Raw genomic sequence first — 21,012 nt, 5'->3', positions numbered from 1 at the left:
CATATTTAGCTTCCAAAACTGAGAAAGTCTTAGAGCCAAGGTTAACTGTAACCCACCACACAAAACACGAAACCCTTACAACCATGGTGGTGATCAACTGGCACAGCAAATTCTTCTCACCGCCTACCACTTGTCTCTGGGTTCCTCTGTAGCACAAGCCCATCTGTGGGGACTGTCAGAAGAGCTTCTCCAGGAGTTGGTAAGTTAGTAAATCAAAAATGAGCTAGCAAGCTTACTTCCAGAACCCTGAGGGAACCAAGGGATCTCAATTGACTCAATCTTCCTAGAGTCGCACCTCTGTCACTAGGACCATCGCTTCCTTCGCACCATGCTTGTCCTTGTTCCACTGACATTATCCAAAGACATGATCATTCAGTAGCAAGCCTGAAGCTTCCTAGGTTGAAGTCCCAGCTCTTCCAACCACTTCCTGAAGTTATGGGCATATGCTAGGAAGGAGGTTAGTTTTACTGATCTGGCCAGTTTACTACAACCTGGTCTCCCAACATAGCAGATGACCCACACAAGAACATTGCAGGGGCACAACTCATCCCAACACAGATGTCATAAGAGGCATGCTGCTCACAGAGACAGATCAGCCCAGTGCCCTACAAAGCACAACACTGTCTGTCCCAGAAAGGAGGCCACAGGACCAACTTACAGACCACAAGCTCACAGTACTGGTAGAAGGCATTTCAAGATACGCAGGGAAGAACACAAGTGGGAAGCTACAGACAACTGTTGTGCTTGGCTTACCATGCTGCAGACATGGGTGTACATATGCCTACTCCAGCAGTAATGAAAGGATGAGTGTTTTCTCCATCCATACCTTGGAGCTCCCATGTAGCATGTATCTGACACAAACCCATTTCAAAGAAATTGCAGAAGTGAGGCGATAATTGGGGTCATGCACAGGCTCACAATTGAGTTTGAATAAATCTGTCAGAATTTTCAGTTTTGGTAGCCAGCAATTGTTTTCAGCAGTAATTTGCTTTTCTATTGTGCTGGTGATATCCCCTACCTATGCTCAACTGTTCAGGTTCACAGAAGCTCTGTAACACACACCACTGTTGCTGCTCTGTGTCAGGCCCATCAGACTCCTTACCCTCAGCATCTGGTCTACTTTGTGCCTGCCACAGGACCATGCTTCAGCCGAGCCACAGAGGTGGCGTGCGCCCTGGCACTGCAGAAGAGCAAGAACAGAGGTAAAAGCAAGGCAAGAACCAACCCCTCCTTCCTGATAGCCAATTGCTTTGGTCCACTTGAACAGGAACTCATCTTTGCACCCTTTGTTCTGGATCAACACCCTTCACAAGAAGTCCCAGTCACACTTTAGCCATGAGTGCAGAAACAGGGAGTTCTCAGATCACATTCATTTACAGCACAATTCCCTTGCAGCTGCCTTGCTTGCATATGAGAAAGTGAGATGCATTTGGGGCATAAGTGCTCAACTTGCGACATTGACCTGTGAGTACAACCGAGTTGTACTCACAGATTATTGGCAGCCTGGGAAGACAAAGCTTCCCTGCTTCCTGGGATCAACCTCTTCTCCCCAAGGACCAAATTACAACAGACAAAGAAAGAAGCAATTAAATAAAATCCGAGTTTTATCCCCTGAACTTGACAACATTTTCACATGTCAGAAAACTGCAAATCCATTTGCCAAAGGGCACAGGAACAGATGGGAACTGAAAGGGCTATTACATAAATTAAGCATGCAAACACTGGTTGTCTGCTCAAAGTCCAGCCCCTGTAATTTCCACATGTGCAGTACTTGATGTGGCCATAGCACTATCCCCACATGCCCTCACTTGAGGAAGATTGGGTGCACGTTTTTCCAGTTTGCTACATAACTACATGGTGCTTAAAACTGCCTGCAGCTAGAAAACATGACAAACATGACAGAACCCTGCTATTTCCAGCAAGGGAATCAAATGTGAAAAAAAGGCACCACATGTATTTTTAGGCTATAATTGAAATTTTAAAGTGGTCCCTCCCCTGAACATTTGAACAGATGTAGTGTGCAAGCAATCCACTACCAGCCACAACTTGTGACAGAGCAACATTTTACATAATTCAATGCAAAATTAATCTGACAGATGAGCAAGAAGCAAACAAGCACCAGAACCCTAGACACAGATATATTTATTATGCTTGACTGTGAGGGGGGACACAGAAACTTAGAGGTGAGCAAGGGAGAGAAAAGGTATGAAGAAAAGCATTCCTAGATGCCTTGCAGTGATGACAAGAAGTCCATCTCTTCAAAATGCCAAAGAACTGCAGTTCTTTGTCCTGTGTACTTGTGGCAAATAATCACACATGTTCAGCGAGACAGATGGGAAATGTTTTGTTTCCAAGCCTGAGGCAAAAAATACCCTTTCAAACACATTAAGTAGCTTCCATTTCTCCACCTTGCACTGCATGAAGCATTGTTTCTAATGCCCCAGAATTTCATAGGAACTCAAAAAGATCCTAGATTGAGATCAGAGGCCACTCTGAGCAAACACATTCATGAAATGCTGTAGTAAGGTTTTCTTTTTCAAGGAATGAACATCAACCATGTCCCATAGGCACCACAGAAACATGGAGGTCTAAAAGGGAAGGATCTGGAAGAGCATCAGCCAGCAGCTGCAGCCCCTCACAGCGACAGCTGATGATATCTTCCTGACTTTGACTTTAAAACTGCAATAAGAGAAGAATAAGCAAAGTGCAGGGACAACATACTTTACAGAGAGGTGCTATTTTAATTTACAACTATGTTAAACATTGGTGCATGAATAAAAACCCAGGATGCATCATGCACATCAGCCTTGATCAACATGTAAAAGCTCTGCTGACATAGCAAGACCATAGAAAGGATACAGTTTCACTGTATGTGGTTTTTTTTTTCCTTATTTTAATAAACTTTAGTAAAGTAAGATTTGCTGGCAAAACCTCTAGCAGACCTGGACACAGAGGTAAAAGAAAATGAAAAGAGAAGAGGCAGACCTTTTTCCCACTTATATTGATCCAGTAAAACTTTCAGTGGCAAAAGCTGTCCAGGCACAACACTATCTAGATTAAGTCCGGCTTGCTATTCCAGAAAACAGACTTCTGGGCACAGGTGTGGCCTCCACCTCAGTCTGGTCTCATGAAGGCAACACTTTGTACAGGAGCTTTCAAAAGGAGCTCTCAGAGCCCTGTGTATCTGCACCAGCAGCATTTTCCTGTCAGGAGCACTCCAAAGGACACAAGACTGTCCACAACTGTCATTCTCACAAGCAGAGAGCACACTTGAAGGTGGCTGCAGAGGCGTTACTTGGGCTGAGTGCTGGGAACCGGGTTGTACCTCATATCTAGCTTGCGTATCGTCTATTCCAAGCCTATAAGGGATTGCAAACCTCAGATCATATAAGCTCAAGAAATCCACCCTACCCCTCCAGTTTTATTCCTAAATGTGCCACTAGCCTGGTGGGAAACCATTAAAAAAAATCCCAGCACACATACCCTTCCTACCATGCCTCAGTGTTCCTAGCTATAGAGTGAAAAAGAAAGCCTGGACCTACTTTGTGGACCATTTTGAAGCCTTCTGATTAAAGTATTAACTGTCCCAGAAGTAGATTTGGACCCAAATTCTCAAAGATTTCCAAAAACACTGCTCATAACTTGCTCTCAATGAAAGCTTCAACTGCAACAGACAGCATCAAAGTACAGACTCATCATTAACCAACATAGAACACACATGGCTTGACACTAAGCAGTGTTTCTGGGCTCCCAAAATGCTGAACAAGTACACCAAGCATAAACCATTCTGGCAAAGTAGGAGTGGTTGAGGTACAATCTGATGACAAGAGATCCCCTCACAGCTGGAATGGGAGCCTGAAATAAATCTCTTGGTCACATCCCAATGAATGCAGAAACAAGCAAAAGATCTGAAGAGTAAAAAAAAAAAACAATCTAAAAGGATGGGGGGAAATGCCTCTGTAAAGACTGTCAGTGGCAAAAAAACCCAGTTAGTTTAGACAAACAAGAATTATGGCCTGTTTCCCTTGGTGCCCAGGCACACTGGGGGGAATGAGACCTTTCCAACTGCACAAAGAGTTCTCACAGTACTGTGTTAACACGCTGGCTATAGCATTCTGGAGATGGATGAGGCTGTAAGGCCCTGACATTATACTGATGTATGGACTTCAGGCATTACTAATCATTTAGACACAATAGCCCCGCGTATATTTTTGCTTTGCATCCTCTGCAAATATTCTCCTCTCTCTGCTCTGGAAGTTTTTTCTTTAAAAGTGTTCATGAAACAGGCACAGAATGGGGAAAGACTCAACAGCAACACTGATGTGCTCTGGGGAGGAGACAAAGAAAAAAATGAAACAAAAACAAACCACAAAAAAACCCCCAAAAAAACAAACAAACAAAAAAAAAACCAAAAAAAAAACAAAACACAAGCTGGATCAGGACAGCCAAATATGAAGACAATTTTAATTAAATCATGTCTATCTTATATCATCTATTTCAGCTAATTTAGCATCTCAAACGAGTATTATCTCAAAAGAGTTAATAGCTCTAGAAGCCCCAACTTTTTCACAGTTATTTTTCTTTAATGCAATTACATTTTTGCTGCTGCACCAGAAATATTAATAGCCTTTTCTGCATGAGACAGAGAAGCTCTACAGCAGGACAAGAAAGCTTCGATCCTACTGATGATCTGCATGCTAATGGTTACATACAGCTTGTCTGTCAATGTAATCTCTACTGAAGCTATTGAAAATAGGCAGCACCCCTCTCAATACTTCAAGCATGCATCTCTTCAGGAAAAAAACTTCCATTCTCTTGACTGTAGAAAGGACAATAACTGGGAAAACAGACAAGCAAAGCTGTTATTGCTCTACTGTGTACTGGTCTGTAGGAAGACACAGAGGGACAAATTCTGCTCTTCATTACAGTACCTATGATCCAGAATTGATCTAACCTAGTCAATGGAACTGACCCAGATATACAGGGGAGAAAGAGTCCAGGGCTCCAACCAAGCCTGCAATCCTATATTTCTACATCCAAGGGGAAAGTATGCCCTTTGCACAATCCAAAATCCTCTGCTCTAAGCACAGTAGATCTGACCTAGTACTCACCAAAATCAACTGAAAAGCAGCCAGTGTCTCCTCCAGTCATTATGCAGACCTCATGCCATCCACCCACCAGCAAATTCAAACCACTTAGTGTACACCTTTCAGAAAAAAAAAAATCTTATGGTCTTGCCCAAAACAAAACCCCAAACCCAACACTCTAGTAGGGAGCCATGTTCACTCTATCTGAGCTTCCCTAATCTTGCCACAAGGACAAGTAAGACTGATTTGGGAAGAGAAGGAATGTGGAGAGGCAGAGATTACCTGGCACAGTCCACAGGATTGCCAGTGCCATAGTGGCAGGAACTCTGCACAATGTCCAGCTGACTGATCCTGTAACAATTAATAAATCCAGCAAGTGGGACAGAGCACGTGTCCAGTCACCCTTTTAGTCCATCACACTCTGGTGTATTGCCCCAATGATTAGCAGTTACTTCAACTTCATAATTATGTGCACACATACACATGCCTAATTCGAAAGATAAAACTTATCACCAGCTTATCACCATCTGGAAACGCAAATGTATTTTAGAAGTTAATCAAGACCAAAATACACAATCAAGACAGGCTTTATCGTTTTGTATTTATGACACCAACTGACACATTTTATTAATCATCAAGTGTTTAAAAAGTGTTAAGGCCCTCCTCCTCAGTTACTATAAATTTTCTGCTACCACTTCCAACACAGACTGTAAAAATACAGACTACTAGAAGGACATATTCTGTTCCTGGTACCCACCAGCATGGGTGCAGAATGTGCTATTCCACACCAGGTCACTTCAGATAATGCAGACATTTTTGTTCTGCCTGCATACCAATCAGCTTTAAAGCACTATAATGCAAATAGTCTTTTAAAGGATTTTAACTATCTAAAGGTCTTTGTTTTAAGACAAGGGATTACAGTAAAGATCATCCATGAGATCCAATTACAGTCACCTTAATAATTATATGTCTACCTTGACTAATTCAAAAATCCCTACAGGCTATCCATTTGGAAGTTTGATTCCTTTATACAATCATTTATTAGCAAAAAAAGTATGACAATTACTAGCTACAATGTCATTTATTAAATGAATTCAGAAGGCATTACTCTAAGGGTCTTGAAGCCCACCTTTTTATAATTTAGAAAATGTATCTTGAGTGTCGATGCCTTAAAAATTAATAAAAGACCAAAAAAAAAGAATTCCACAGTTCCCTGCTTTTTACAGAGTACAGTGTGTTCAAGAAGTGGATTGAAACCCAACAAAGCCTTTTATTCCTTGTGGATTATATACATGCACTCTGCAATTAAAATCTATGTCTCCTACCACTCAGCCAAATAACATAAAAAGAGAAAATCTTTCGATATTAAGATGACTAAGGAGAGCATCTTTTAGCCTGAGACAATGCTCAAAGAAACCAAGGCTGCCTCTCCCTGCCAAAGGAAGGGCAGACAACATTTAAGGATGTGAGCATTTCACACCTGTTTTTGCACAGTGCAGGCAACTTACCTCCATGACATGTGTTGGATAGAGCTACCATCTCTCAAACCCCCAGAATCACAGTGCTGTGAGAAATTCTGCTTGATTGCATTGTTTGTATTTTCCATTTCCCCCAGCACCTTCTTTTACATTTTTTCATAGGAGTGTGAAGCCATTGCAGCAGTGATTGATAGTAATGGAGCAAAGTCATCCCTCAGTGTCTACAGCTAGGCACAAACAAGACAAAGGCTACCTTGAAGAGGCACTCTTACTGTTTAAATAGATACCCTGACAAACTATAAAAATCCTTGCTCTTCTACAGCCTACAAAGAATTAATAAAATGATTCCTCTCTCAACCTGGATGCTTCCAAATGTGTAAGTTGAGAAGGAGTAGCAGAAATGAGAAACCACACTTATCACTCATTGCACATAGTAAAATAACAAAGGCACCTATGTGGAGCATGTGGCACTTTTGGGATTTCTTTTAATATCAAAGAACTTCAGCAGCCTTGTTAGGAGAAAAAGGTTTGCACTGCAGCAATCTGTGCATTTAGATTACCTGGGCCACCAACTACAGATTTTGTAGAGGGTGGGAAGATGAGTGAATGCATGTGCACATTCATACACATTTGTGCACATAGCCCTTTTTTCCAGTCAGCATTTTATAAGTGCTCATACTTGGCTTTTTTAATGTACAGATTCAAATTTGTCAGGGGAAAAGACATGAAATACTCAGTTTCCAAATCTAGCCTCAATTTCAGTCAGTGTGTTCTAATGAGCATTTTCCTTCAAATGTTCCAACGGCAGCCATCTTTATTTCTTTTAAACAGCATCCCCTTCTGATGCCTGTAACCTAAATGTTAATGCCTTATTCAGGACCTCATCTCTAATGTGTAAAATTATTATGACCAAAAGGAAAGCTGTCATTTGCTTTCATTGCCAACACAGGGCACAGTGTAAAAGGCAACCCAAAAAAGCATTACTATTTTAAAATAACTCCAAAAACCCTGGATAATTAAATTTTAAATGCATAAGGCAGTGAATTGTTTTTTTTTTACACAAGGAAGCCTTCCTTGACTCCCATGGACACAAAGCTTCCTTACTGCAAATTAAAAAATGCTTGTGCTGCACCTACTTATACCATGCTGTTACCCAAAGTCCTGTTAGCATATCACAGAATTGAGAATCCTGTCATCCACTGTGGCTCTCTGAGGCTTCCTGCCACAGAGCTTTTCAGTCCCCGAGTTCCTGTAGTGGAACCAATAAAACACACCAGCTCCCACAGACGTGCCTGCAGTTTCCATGTTCTGCCAGAGGGGCTCCCCACCAGCCTGCAGGGATCTGCAGAAAGGGCAGAGCAGAGAATGCACACTGCCACAGGATAGTCCTTGTGGATAAGTGCTCCTAATCTGGGCACAGGTTGCCTTCCATTACGTAGTGCCTAGTCATGTTGCAACAGCACCAGAGGACACAGGGGAGGGAGCTGAAATCTAACATGGGCCATTCATGTGGAAACTTAGAATTTCAGTTCCACAGAAGGGAAGGGAGCTACTCCAGACAACTCCCCAACATCTAGCTCCTTATGAAGGAGCATGTGGGGAGGGCAAGAAAACAAACCATATACATTGATCAGCATTAAATGAAAAGTGGAGGATGAAAACATTACACAAAAGAAGCAATGCAGAGTCCAAGTGCATATGTAGTAAAATTTTGGTTTATCCACGAAACCTTAGTTTCAGGCGCCAAACAATTACATCAAAGCGGGAACATACTGCACCCAATGCCGATTACAGTCACAATATTGAAATCCAAGAAAATCCTGTGGCATGAACTGGAGATAATTAGGAACTGAATTCTTTCACTGGTTCACAGTAGCCTCTGGTGGTCTCATCCTCTAGTTAAGAACACAAGGCTTGTGCCAGAAACACCACTTTGTCACACGCAAGCATTCTGACCATAACAAAAGGATATCTATAACCTGGGTACTGAATCGCAAATAATGAGGAATTAACCGAACCAGTCAGAATTCTGACTGTAACAACAAATACCTTGCCCACAGAGATCCTATATGAATGAGCTACAGGGAACAGGAACATCCAAAAAAGCACAAACATGCTTTGAAATGTTATCCTTGTAAGATAGTAGGTGGCTGCTGAATCTATGTAACTCACCACAGACATGTCTTCATCTTTATCCTGGACATGCCAGGCCTACACAAGGATCATTCCTGATCCTAATTCCATTCCTTTAATGTGAAGGGGAAAACTCTTTTCATTGATTTCAAATGGACCCTTCATCCATGCATCTTAAGCTTCATTTTATGTATGTTGACACTTCAAGTCACACACAGTACTCAAACATTTGCTTTGAACAGCACAAACAATCAGAAAGAAAAACCATCAGATTCAAATCATTGTGTCCCCCATCCCAGTCCTTAACTTCCTCAGGATTAACTTAGAGTTGATACATAACACATATGCACCAGCCCAAAAGGCTTGAGAGGAAAAAACACTGTGCTACAATGACATTCACACAAGGACAACTGCAGAAGCTTTGTCAGGCAGGATTTGATATAGTACATCTAGCAACAGAGTCAAACAAAATACAGTAGTGCCAGCTTTCAAAAAAGTAACATGAATCTAATTTCTTCCAATTGTCTGAACCATTTTTAAAGTTAATTACATGGTACAGTACAAGATAAATTACCTGCCACTTCTGAAACATAATGGAAGCAACTTAAGAATTCAGAAAGATGCTTATATTTCTGAATATGAAATAAAAATGAGATTCTAGTTGCAACAAATCAATTGTATCAATTTGTCCATAAAAAGCACTGGGCATTTCTGCTCTATAAGCCATTTTGCTGAGTTCAAGACAAAGTTTCCATGCACACTGACTTTATCTCTGAAAAATTTACTTAAGCTAAGTCATGACACTTTACATCTGTGAATAGAGCATCAGTACGCTGAAAGTTAGGACAGTTACTTTCCCAATATTGATATACAGTATTAATTTAAAAAAAAAAACTTATAAAAACCTACAAAGTAGAAAATGTAACAGTGGAGTAAAAAATATCCTGATGAAATAAGACAGGACTGCAACATAATTACCCAGGTAATTTTTGCTTGAACACATTCAGAGACATTTTTATTTCTTCAGTTCAGCAAGCAGTTGTTGCAAAAACCTACACTCATTTGCACTGCAACAGAAAAAGCTGTTCTTCTAATAAGATTAATATTCACTAACCACAAAGATTTTCACAAGATACAAAGAGCAGCTTAACTCTCAACTCAAAGCAATTCCAGACTACCAGTCTTTCTGGAGCATAGTCACCAGAGTAGGTTTGCTCACACTGATGACAGTTCCATGGAAATCTATGAAAAGCTTTTATAGGGACACCAACAAACAGATACAGCACACAGCAGGGTTTCTGGGGGATGGATTTCATTGCATGCAATTAAATGAGAGCCGGTTTCTTGTGGCTGTCAAATTTCTCTGTATCCCAAACACAAAAATTTAAAATCAGTATACAGGGTCCATCAAAGGAATGCCCCACACCCAACCGCCTTGCAGATCTCATTCTCCTTTGTAAGCAAGAGAGAAAGCAAGGATCAGTTGCAAGATGGGAGACTGCTGCATTGATTTTCAATGGTAAGCTTGTCTTCAAACCTAAGGAAAAAAATCTCCTGTGGTCTGAGTTGTTCTGATATTTGAGCAAAGGCAGACATCAACCATACCATTCTGCAAATGTAACTGAGATGATCATGGAGATGAGGCAAGTCTGACCTGTGAGATCTAGCCTTCATCAGCATCCAGAGGAGAGCAGTAAGAGTCTAAAACAGGACATGGAAAATGGAGCAAAAAAAAAAAAAAGCAAGTGGGAGGGATGGGAAGGGAACCAGGTTTAGAATAAGTCAGTTTCATAAACCTGTCTGAGGTAAGATAAAAACAGTATTAATTATCCTGCCTCAATTTTACACCTTGGGGGATCCTAACGCACCACCAGTGCGACCCCCAGCCCAGCAGAGCAGCTCCTGCCTCCACTGGGTGACTCACAGTCCCCCGCCTGCTGCAGCTGGGAAGCAACGGAACAAAGCAAACATCTGTGAAAGTGTAGGCAGGCTAAACACCAGTGAGAAAACTGATTTCATAGGAAATACAGCAGATAAAACTATGATGTGCTGTCACATAAAAGCCCAAGACTGAGCTATTTCACACAGACTGAAATTCCAGGAGCATGGAGCAATAATAAGCTTGCACTCAGTTATCTAGATAGCACATGGCAGGAGAGTGAAAGGGGGAAATATTTGAGCAAAAGAGACAGGGAAAATCAGCTCTATATTGCTATATCTCCAGCTATAGCAAACACTATGCAGCATGGATTTTTTTCAGTAAAGGCTAGACAGGCAATGGGAAAACACATTGAAGTCCCCACTACCACTTCATCCCCCAGGAACAAACATAGCTTCAGACAGCCAGGATCATCTCCAGCATTTTCTTTACAGTGGTCCTGAGCACTGGAGAGCTGCATAACTCACCTTCCCTCAACAACAACTGGTTGGGGAACCTAACTTGGGAGGGTGGGTTCCCAGCTCTTCGGTAATCTCTGACAAAACTCAGATAACGCAAAGGCGCAATAACCAAACAGCACATTTACAGCTGGCTTCCCAGCAAAGAATGTGAACACAGCCAAAAAGAGAAGAAACAGTAAAAACCACCTGATTTCCTCCCAGCATGAATGTGTTGGTATTTAAGATAGGGAACAAGGGATACATTATATTCTTTTGCAAAGATAAGGCAAAGCTCATCTTCTCAGCTTCAGGCATTAAGTGTGTTTGTGTTGTTTGGGGGTTTTGCCTGTCTTTTTAAAAAAAAGGTTTCTGTTAACTATGTAATTTTCTTTTTTTTTACCCCAAAGAAAAAAAAGCTATCAGCAGAAATCTGGGTCTCACACTTCTAGCAAGAGTTCCATGTTCAGATCTCCTAAAATGGAAAATCCTCTCTAACAGATAAAGATTTATCTTAACCCAGAAGGGGTTGGACTCATCATCTGGTGGCCTCCTAGCATCTTTCACCTTCACTTTCTCTCACCTGAAACTGACGAGAAAGCCCTGTAAGCAGCCTCCCGAAATTCACTGAGAGAACTCTGGGGCTCAAGAAGGACCTGACACTTCTCGTTGAGGACTTATCTGAAAATCTTATTTTCTCTCCAAAAGGTTTGGGTGGGAGTTTTTCATCTAATTCTGATTGAAAGTGCCTCTGCCAGACACCATGGTAAGCTACCAACAACAGTGACACTGGCAAGCCAGAGATGAGAGAGCTCCCTCCTGCAGCCATCCAAAGACATGCTTCAGTGAAGACCAGCTAGAATTTAGAACACCCTTCAACAACAAAAAGGACATTAACCAAGATTTTGAAAGCTCTTAACACCTCCAGTCCCAGCATACACTCTGCCCAGGATCTGGCTCCAGTGAATTCTGCCACACAATAAAGGTTACAAGCACATGTTACAAAAAAAGACAATTCCTAAAAATGATCCACTACACAATCTATATCACATTCACAGGTCTACCACCTCCCTACTGACCCTTCAGGAACTCTACATTCATCTATCAGTTGCGTTATCATGATGGTAACACGTACAATGGTACAAGATAACTGGGAGAGCAGCTGTCTGAGCCTTACAAAACATGTGTAACTGTGTAGGAACTAGGTACCGAAGCAAAACTTGAGAGCTTCCCAGCAGTTCCTGCCATGGAAACAGCCCACCAAAAACAAACCCCAAAACCTCAGAATAAGTTATGATGAAAAAGGCACAATAAAGGTTGTGTTCTATTTATTTCCAGATCTACTCCATTCACACTAACAACCTATGTGTCACACAGAAAACAGGTGCACATTATCCTCCCAGTGATTTCACAGCATCGCATTCTCTCCTTGGAGCTTATGCTAAATCCTTTGAACTGTACTAAAATATCAGCCTATTTATAGCCTCACAATATAATGAATATAAAGCCATAATCTCCAATAGTTAACTATAGAGCATATTGAGAATTCTTAAAAGATGATTTTTCTACATTCAAAAATTCGCACAAGAATATTTAGCCTAATCTCTCACCTACTGCATGCAAAGTTTGTGTTCCAGCAGTATAATTCATCTGAAACAAGGGGAAATAATAAGTCTTGGCCAAATTTTCTGAATATGTCTGTAAACTATATTATCTGTGGAACTCCACCAATTAAAATATCACATTTCTATTCAATTGGTGAAGCTATGTTACAACCCATAATTCTGCATGGTGCCTTGAAGACCAGAAATAAAGCCTTCTCCAGGTCTGCTAAGGACTGAGCAATCCTTGTGAAACCAGTAAACATGGGACAGACACAGCAGGAAAGATAATAAATATGCTAACTTTCCCAAGAAGTTGGCAGGTATTAACACAGAAGGGCACCATACAAGAACACATTAATCAAGCAAATTATACCAACTCTGGAGAGCAGACAGCTGATAGAAAAACACCAAACACGACTTGGCTTCACCACAGAACAGTAGATCTACTGATTCCTAATTCTTTCAGTGCATGAAGCCTCTACCATTTGATGAAAAATTCTCCAAAAACTTTCATGAAAAATCAATTCTCATAGAATAATTTAGGTTGGAAGAGACCTCTGAGACTGAGTCCAACCACTAACTCAGCACTGCCAAGTCCACCACTAAACTACGCCTCTAAGTACCACATACACATACGGCAACTATGGGAGCCACAAACAAGGAAAGAAAAATTCGACCTGAATAGATCCTTTTTCCTTTCACTAGACTGCAATTCCCTTATCAGCCACAGGTATATGCCTGTAGGCAGGACACTTGAGAGCAGGCAGTAGACAATAACAGCTGGGAAGACTCGCCTGCTGAGGAGTGTGGCCAGCCTGCCAGCTACAGCTGCTGGCCCACTGCGAGGTATCACTCCCTCTCCCCAGCGTCGCTCCTCTGCTCAGCTGTCAGATCCCTCCAGAAAGTCACTGCAAGTGCAACTCCCACGTCATTTCTCAAGCAGAAGGGGGGAAAGTGAGACAGACAGACAGATCAATTTTTTTTTTGTTTTTTTGCCATGCTGGACGAATTTCACCAAGCTGCACAAAGCATCTACGAGGGGTCTGTGCAACACAGCTGACACCTCATTAAATTTCTACAGCCCAAGCCCACCTTTGTGTGAATTAGTAGCTGATCGACGTGGGACTTCCCTGGGAGCCAGCATCCGCTGCCCCCGACACAGGTCCGTCCCTAGGATGAGGGAAACTGAAAAGCTGAAGTCGTATTAGGTACCCGGGAGTGTGGATCCGAGGTGATCCCTGCACAGCATTCCGCAGCCTGCGTCCCTGCGGACACCCGTGCCCAGCCAGCGGCTCCGCGGCCGCCCGAACACGGCAGGACCGGGCCGGGCAGCCGCCCCCGCCGCTTCAGACAACTCGGGCGAGCTAAAGCGGAGCTGCCGCCGGCGGTAGCGGGTGCCCTTGCCGGCCGCGGTGTCCCTGACCCTTCCAAAAACGAAAAGATGAGAAGACGAAGGCCCGCGACCCCTGACGAGAGGGGAGCTGAGGTCGCGCTCCCGGCGAGGGGGACCCGCGGGGACCGGGCAGCTCCCGTCGCCCCTCAGACATGAAGCGCTTGCCAGCCGCTGTCGTCTCCCTCCCCCCTCACCAAACGCACAATATAAAGCGGAAAATAACAAAATTTTTAAACAAACCAACTTTCCTCCCTCCCGCGGGAAGTTTCCAACGGGGGGCGAGGCGACCTTCCCGCAGCCACTGCTGGCGCTGCGCTCGCCACCACCGAGCCCCGCGCCTGCCGCAGCGGCGCCGGGAGCCGAAAGCTGGAGCCGGGGGCAGCCGGCGAGGGCTCCCAGGGCGGCCGCCACCTGCGCCGGCGGGGAACGAGGAGGGCGCCGCCCTCGGCGGGGCCGGTGCGGTTGCAGTGCCCTACCTGGGTACAACATACTTTGGAAATAGAAGATGACGAGGATGAAGGAGCCCACAGAAGTGACCAGGACCATCCTGCACACCCGGTTCATCCTCATTACTTCCAGCACCGCTGGCTTCATGGCGTTGTCCGGCGGCGCAGAGAGGGTGGCGGAGCGCGCAGGTCTAGCGCCAGGAACCGCTCCGCGCCCGCCCCTCACCGAGACACCGCCGCCGGAGGATGCCCGGGCGCCCGCGCCCCGCGCCGGGGAGCGTTAATGCCGCGCTGGGCGTGACCATGCGGCGCGCCAGGCGGAGGGGCGCTCTGCGCGCGCGGAGATGGGGGGAGGCGGGCCAGGCGGCGAGCCGGGGCGGAGCGCGGCCCCCCCTCGCCAAGGGCAGAGATGGTCCCGCCCGGCGGCGGCGGGCGGGGACGAGCCGGGCGGCCCCGAGGGGCTGCGGGGGCGTGCAGCGGTCGCCGTCCGAGCGGCCCCGCTGCCCGTGAATTTGACCACCTCTGGGTCACTCTCGACCTCTTCAGGGGGGCGGGGTCCGGCAGCCGCCGGCGGGCAGGAGCGTTCGTTCCTGGCTGGATCTGCCCGACGCCTCGTTCGTGAAGAGAAATTCTCGGACTCTTAGCGGTGTCCGTCGCTCCGGTAACCCTAAATGCCTCCTTGCAGGTCTCCCCTCGCTCCGCAGGTTATGCTACAGCCGGTCCCTGCCGTCGTGTTTTGCCGGTGCCGCGCTGTCCCGTCCGGGAGCTGTTCATTTTATCAGCGGCGCAAACGCCAACTTCAGGCGCACGGAACCATTCGGGGGCAAACAGTGCCACCTGGCCTGACGGAAATGAAAGGGGTTTATTTTGTTTTCAAACCCGAAACTTCTAAGTTTTATGCATTAACTAACACTGTTCATTTGTCGGTGGAATCAAAAGGTCCTTGCGCCGCAGTCGGCCCGCCGAAGGTGGATCTACCTTTCCGTAATCGAGAGCAGCACCAGGCCATGAGGTACGAGCCCGTACGTGGGAGGAATGTAGAGAAGCTGCGAGCTACAGAACAAAAGGCCTCTGCCGTGCCCAAGCGAGCATCGGGTTTGGGACAGCTGGGGCTGCTGGGGAGCCGGGCACTGTGAGTGAGTGCGGCTCGGCGGAGCCCCGAGCGAGGTTTCCCAGCGGCGAACCACACGGCACAGCTCTCTAACTGGGACTGTCCTCTTGCTCTGACCTACACAGGTGTTGAAAGTACAGTGCTGAATGGAAATGTCTTCTTAGCAATATACCATTCATCTTTGTGCGGTGGTGACAGTTCTGTTTGTTCCCCTGACGCGCCCAAATACCACTTTGCTATTAGTTTTGTTTTTTGCTAAAATGAAGAACATTATACTGATGTTGATACCATCTTCTCACATAAAGGGATTTTTTTGCTCTCGCGCTTCTTTCTGCTCTTCCGATTAGTTGGGGGAGGGGTCTTTAAAATGAAAATAGCCCTGAACAGTCTGAATCCAAAGATGCGAAGGAAGTGGAGTAAAACATACTTTAGGCTAAAAAAAATCCTCCAACTTCCATGCCCTCCCATCACTGCCCCCTGCGCCCTCAAAAGAGGCAAACCCCACAAACAGACAACCCCAAACAAAACAAACAAGCAAACAAACCCAGAAGGTATGAGTGTTCATTCCAGTTAATCGTGACAGAAACATGCAAAGTCATGAGAGTCATCTTCCACTTTCCAAAAGGCAAAGATTTTACCTCAAGGATAAACCAGTAATTAGTTAGGCATTTGCAATGGAGTAGATTATTTAGTTTTGGCCTGGAGTTCCTTTTATCAGAAACAAATTCCATTGTTGATTAACAAAGGTTTGACACAATATTTTTCTTACTTTCTCTAGATTTTCTCTATTTTTTTCTTTTAGCAGTTTTAATATGCAGTGACCATTTTCTAGTCTTCCTAATGTAAAGGAAGCTTTAAATTTATTTTTCTCTTTTAAGTCCAAACTGCAAACATGACAAAAAGTCATTCTATGATAAGCACTAGACAAAGAGAAGCATTTCTATGTAATGCAAAGTGGTGGATAGTTAAGGCAGTCAGCAAAAGTCAGCCAGAAGCAGAGCCTGGCATTTCAGCATCCCCTGGCAATACACGTGCTGCAGCACAACAGTGCGCAGTATTTTAACAGAAAGAACTGGACTGTCTCCAGGAGCCTGGATAAGATATTGAGGACTGAGGGAAAAAGCCTAGAACTCAATACTCAGCCAAGTTACGCAATATAAATCTTTATACTGTTAAAGAAGGCGGACAGTTTTTCAGTGTGGCTTAAGAATAGTTACTTTTCTTCTTCTTTTTTTTTTTTTTTTTTTTTTTTTTGTGGGCATCATCCTCTAATGGAATGATGGAGAGTTTTAAAGCATTGAGAAGAAAATCACCAGCTGTGTTGCCATTTATTTTTAAAAGAACATTATAAAGCAAAAGCATCAGTATGGACATTGTCAATTATAAACTCAGTATCCACCCAAATGCTTACAGCATCTCTGCAAATTTCCAACTATGACAACCTTCCTGGTGAGTCAGGACAATGAAATGCAGCAGCCTATTTTTGAGATAGCCAGTTTTTTGTTTTCCCACAAAGAAAAGCATAACTGAGGTAACACAAGGAAACACAGTTGTCTTTCCAGGTGGTTGCCAAGTTGTAGAATAAGCATATGAACAGCTCAGGCACTTCTTCTAAAGTATGCCTCTCTCTGAGTAGAAACTTCAGCAGCTCCAGAGCAGCAGGGAGTCTGGATAGTACTGTAGGTGTGATCACCTATCATTCCCATGACAATAACCAGTATCTCTGAATAAAAATTGTCCCATCATCCAAGAGATATCTGGAAAGAAAAACTTAAGAGATTAAGAACTAGATGCCAGTGACATCAAAAGTACAGACAATATTTTGTGGATTATTTTGTATAATAAAAGAGCTTCACAAAAGAAACCCAACAAGCTGCCAAACACAACCGCCCGCATCACTATTTATTGATAAAACTCAAAAAATAGCAAAACTGCAATTGAAGAACGGCACAGATGTAAATACAGCATGTAGAAAATTCAGGGTGCAATTTATCAAAAAAATTACAAGCAGGCTAATATTGAAGAGTGTGTTGAAAGGTTAAACAGAATGCCATTAGAAAACAGAGGTATCTGTAAGACACATATAGGTTCTGTGCAACTTTTTCTCTCTAAGGAAAGAATCCCAGAAAAAAAAAAAGTTGTTTTGTTTTATACTGATAAGCTTCATCCTTTAAAAACAGAGGGTGAAATTTTTACAGAATGTCTAATGTTGTTGAAGAAATACACACAAGATTTAGGAATGAAGGTTGCCTTCAGATCTGAAACAGAAACTACAAATTTCAGACTCTGTCTAACCTGAGACCATTGTGACTCAAATCCCATCACACCATAGGATAAAGTCAGGTGGATGAGAAAATCTTCTGGATGTATCTTCTGATTATATTCTGTGGGGATAAGTTTTTAACTTCTCTGGTGGGAACAGCAATATCATAAAGGTCTTAGGGTCTCAGGCTTTATCCCCCAAGGAATATGGACATTGCTTTAATGATTCCAGCCAGTCTGTGGACCTTTCACTTGACAAGCTGCCCTAAAATGTGCTGTCTGAAGGCAGGTGGACAAATAAATAACTATGTTAATATTCAGAGACTCTCCCTACCTCAGCCTGAGATTGCTTGTCAGTCCAAAAGTGTTTGGCAATGTTATTCCATTAACATATGGTACCGCATTCTAAGATACTGAGCTCATTAAAAAAAATATGTGAGAATCTCCCTAACCCAGCTTATTCCAGTGGAATTAGGACAAAGCTAATTTCCCTACACGGACTTCTCAGTCAGAAACTCACTGTCTGCATGAATGAAAGGCCACCCATCTCCAGGAAGCCATCTTCATAGAGAAAGACAATCCTTTCTGGAGCTAAGCAGATGTCTTGCCCCCTTCTTCTTCCCTCCAAATAAGTCCCCCCATGTACCTGTGAAGCAACCAGGAGAAGCAATATATGCTGTATTTCAAGATTAAAATATATGCTGTATTTCAAGCAAAATCTATACTTGATGTAAGAGCACTGTGGTATTAATTGTAAAGTTCTTAGTAACAAGACTTGGAGGTCATAGGCATAGAAGCAATTTTTAAGCTTGGCTTTGAAGGATGCAATTTCTAGAGGTGATGGATGTTTACACCTCTGCCCACTGCAATAAACAGCTGTAGGGGATCAAACCCAGTGGTCCAGCACTGTCCAGGACAATGTCATTGGCTGCAGAGGAAACATCAGTTTGCCCTGCAATAGGTAGCAGTGGTCAAGTCTGCCAAAAAATTGGTGTTTGCTTGTGACATTTATTAGGTAGAGCTTAGCTTTTGTCCTGCAATGCAAATGGCTTCACTTGGGGAACACTCTCCTGAAAATCAAATCCAAGAAAGATTCCGATGCATCCTGTCACCACAGTTACAAACAGAGCAGCCTGGGCAAAGCAGACATTAAAATATTTGCCAAGTTCCATTGAAGTTCAGCTCTCTTTTTTTTTTTTACTGTCTGTATACTTCCTTTGCAGTTTTCCCCATTGCTAATGAAGAGCACTTTTCATGAAGTGAAATATTTGAGTAAAACTTAACAATTGTAAGGGCCAAAGCAGCTGCAAGACAATCAGAACCCCCTTGTTGACTTTGTTGCCTGTGTTGAAAGGAGATTTTTAAATGGACAAGCATTTTCCCCAGCAATGACAGTGCACCCTTAAGTTGCACTGAAATTCAGATCTCTTTGTCAGCTGACCTTTGGGGCATCATCTCCAGTGTGACTCAGAGCACAGAGAGGCTGAAATAAGAGGAATCACCAGCTTTTTTTAGGGTTGCTCACACCAATTCTATTCTCAGACACCAGGGATTACTCATGCTCTTCAGAACATATTGCTGGCATCCTGCTCTGCTGCTCATTAGACACAAGGGTGTTAGGATGAAGCCTGGTAGCCAGGAAGGCAGGATGTAGTGAGCAGAAGCCACACAGCACCAGAACAGCATAAACTGCATACAGTTTACAAAACACAAGCAGCTCACTCCATTCACCAGGTAGCACTTTCCCAGCTAAAGTTCAAGGAAGATGCTTTTGGGAGCAAATTGATTTGTCTCCAAGAGTTGGAGTGGCTTATGTGTGGCTTGGGGAGAAAAATCCAGCTGAATAGGAATGAACACACAGACTTAAAAAAAACCCCAAAAACATCTTTGCAGAAGACATGAAGAGGATCGTAGAATAAATTATTATTGGAGGGATTTGGAGGAAGGAAAGATCTGCCCCACCCAAAAAGAAAAAGGAAACTGGAAAATCAGTTACTCATATTGTCAAGATTGTAATTTTTGTAAAATAAAAATCCATAATCATCTCCTGTGTTTGGGATTTTATAAGAACTTTTACATTATTTTTTGGCTCTTCTGAAACAGTCTCTATTTCTGGTTATTGCTGGTATTTTCTGTAAAGTTTCTTTATGAAAGAAAATGGTTTCTTTCCAAACCATTACTATTGTCTCTCCTAGGGTAGATCCATTGCCCCAGCTCTCATATTCCATCCATCTGGTCTCCAACTGGTAAAATGTTGATACATGGTTAGTCAACAGAAAACACATTTACATGACACAATTAATTTGCCCTGTTTTAGACATCCAAAGTGCATTAAGGTGAATCATGCCCTGAAAGTGCCCATTGACTGAAAAGCTCCTTGATGTCTGTCTCTGCTACAGGCACCTATATTGTACAGCTAGGTGAAAAAAATCCCAGCAGAGCCTTCTAAATCTTCTGTTTTTGAAGGAAATGCTGTCAAAGCTCATGTTTTCTGTGCTCTAATGTTCATCTGGTATCCTTTTATCTTTTCACCTACATTACAGTCAAAATGAGACCCTGATTTTTTCTTGTATTTGACCATGTTAATCTCAGTAGAGGTTATTTTAGGTCAATAATTCTCGGGTCCAGCTGTCTGTCTCTGCCCCGAGATGCATGGGATGGTGGTTCTGCGGCAGCCTGCGCTTTCGAAGAATGAGTCTGGACCCTTCGCTTTTTCGGTCTTCAGGTTGTTTATTATTTCTTATCTACAAAATTTTCTTTTTGCCCAGCCGAGATCTGCTCAGCAAGGTAGCCACAGGCACTCTGACCGCCCCCAAGGTGGTGTCATCTTTTTATACTACAAACTACGTATATCATAAATACTTTTAATTCCCAATACCCATCACCTATGTTAGACAGTGCACTTCTATTCTAAACCAATCCCCAAGTGCTAACATCATCACAGAAAATGGATGACAAGAAGAAAAAGAAGGACGAGACATCCTGATTCCTCCATCTTGTCCCCATAACCCCTATACCAAAAACCTTAAAATCTATATTTTCAGCCTGTAAATACATCATTCTTGCACCATTCAAACCCATGTGACTCTCATGTCCTCAAACACAGGTGGCAATTCGTTGGA

The 21,012-nt window shown here is 43.3% G+C and overlaps 1 protein-coding gene across 2 annotated transcripts in view; it reads right to left on the bottom strand.

The window, feature by feature from the left end:
- Positions 1–14,760, bottom strand: part of CHST11 (carbohydrate sulfotransferase 11) — a 162,532-nt gene extending 147,772 nt beyond the window's left edge. Inside the window, exon 1 of one of the 2 annotated variants that reach the window (XM_058806163.1) lies at positions 14,548–14,760. In XM_058806163.1, the coding sequence (XP_058662146.1) occupies positions 14,548–14,665 (118 nt within the window). In that variant the 5' untranslated portion in view covers positions 14,666–14,760. The remainder of the gene's footprint in view (positions 1–14,547) is intronic. The other variant, XM_058806164.1, reaches the window with a different exon arrangement.
- Between the last annotated feature and the right edge of the window lie 6,252 nt (positions 14,761–21,012).

Source organism: Ammospiza caudacuta, chromosome 5, assembly GCF_027887145.1.
Source record: "Ammospiza caudacuta isolate bAmmCau1 chromosome 5, bAmmCau1.pri, whole genome shotgun sequence".
In the NCBI taxonomy this organism is placed as follows: domain Eukaryota; kingdom Metazoa; phylum Chordata; class Aves; order Passeriformes; family Passerellidae; genus Ammospiza; species Ammospiza caudacuta.
Note: the sequence above shows the minus strand (reverse complement) of the source record. Positions and strands in the feature narration are given on the sequence as shown.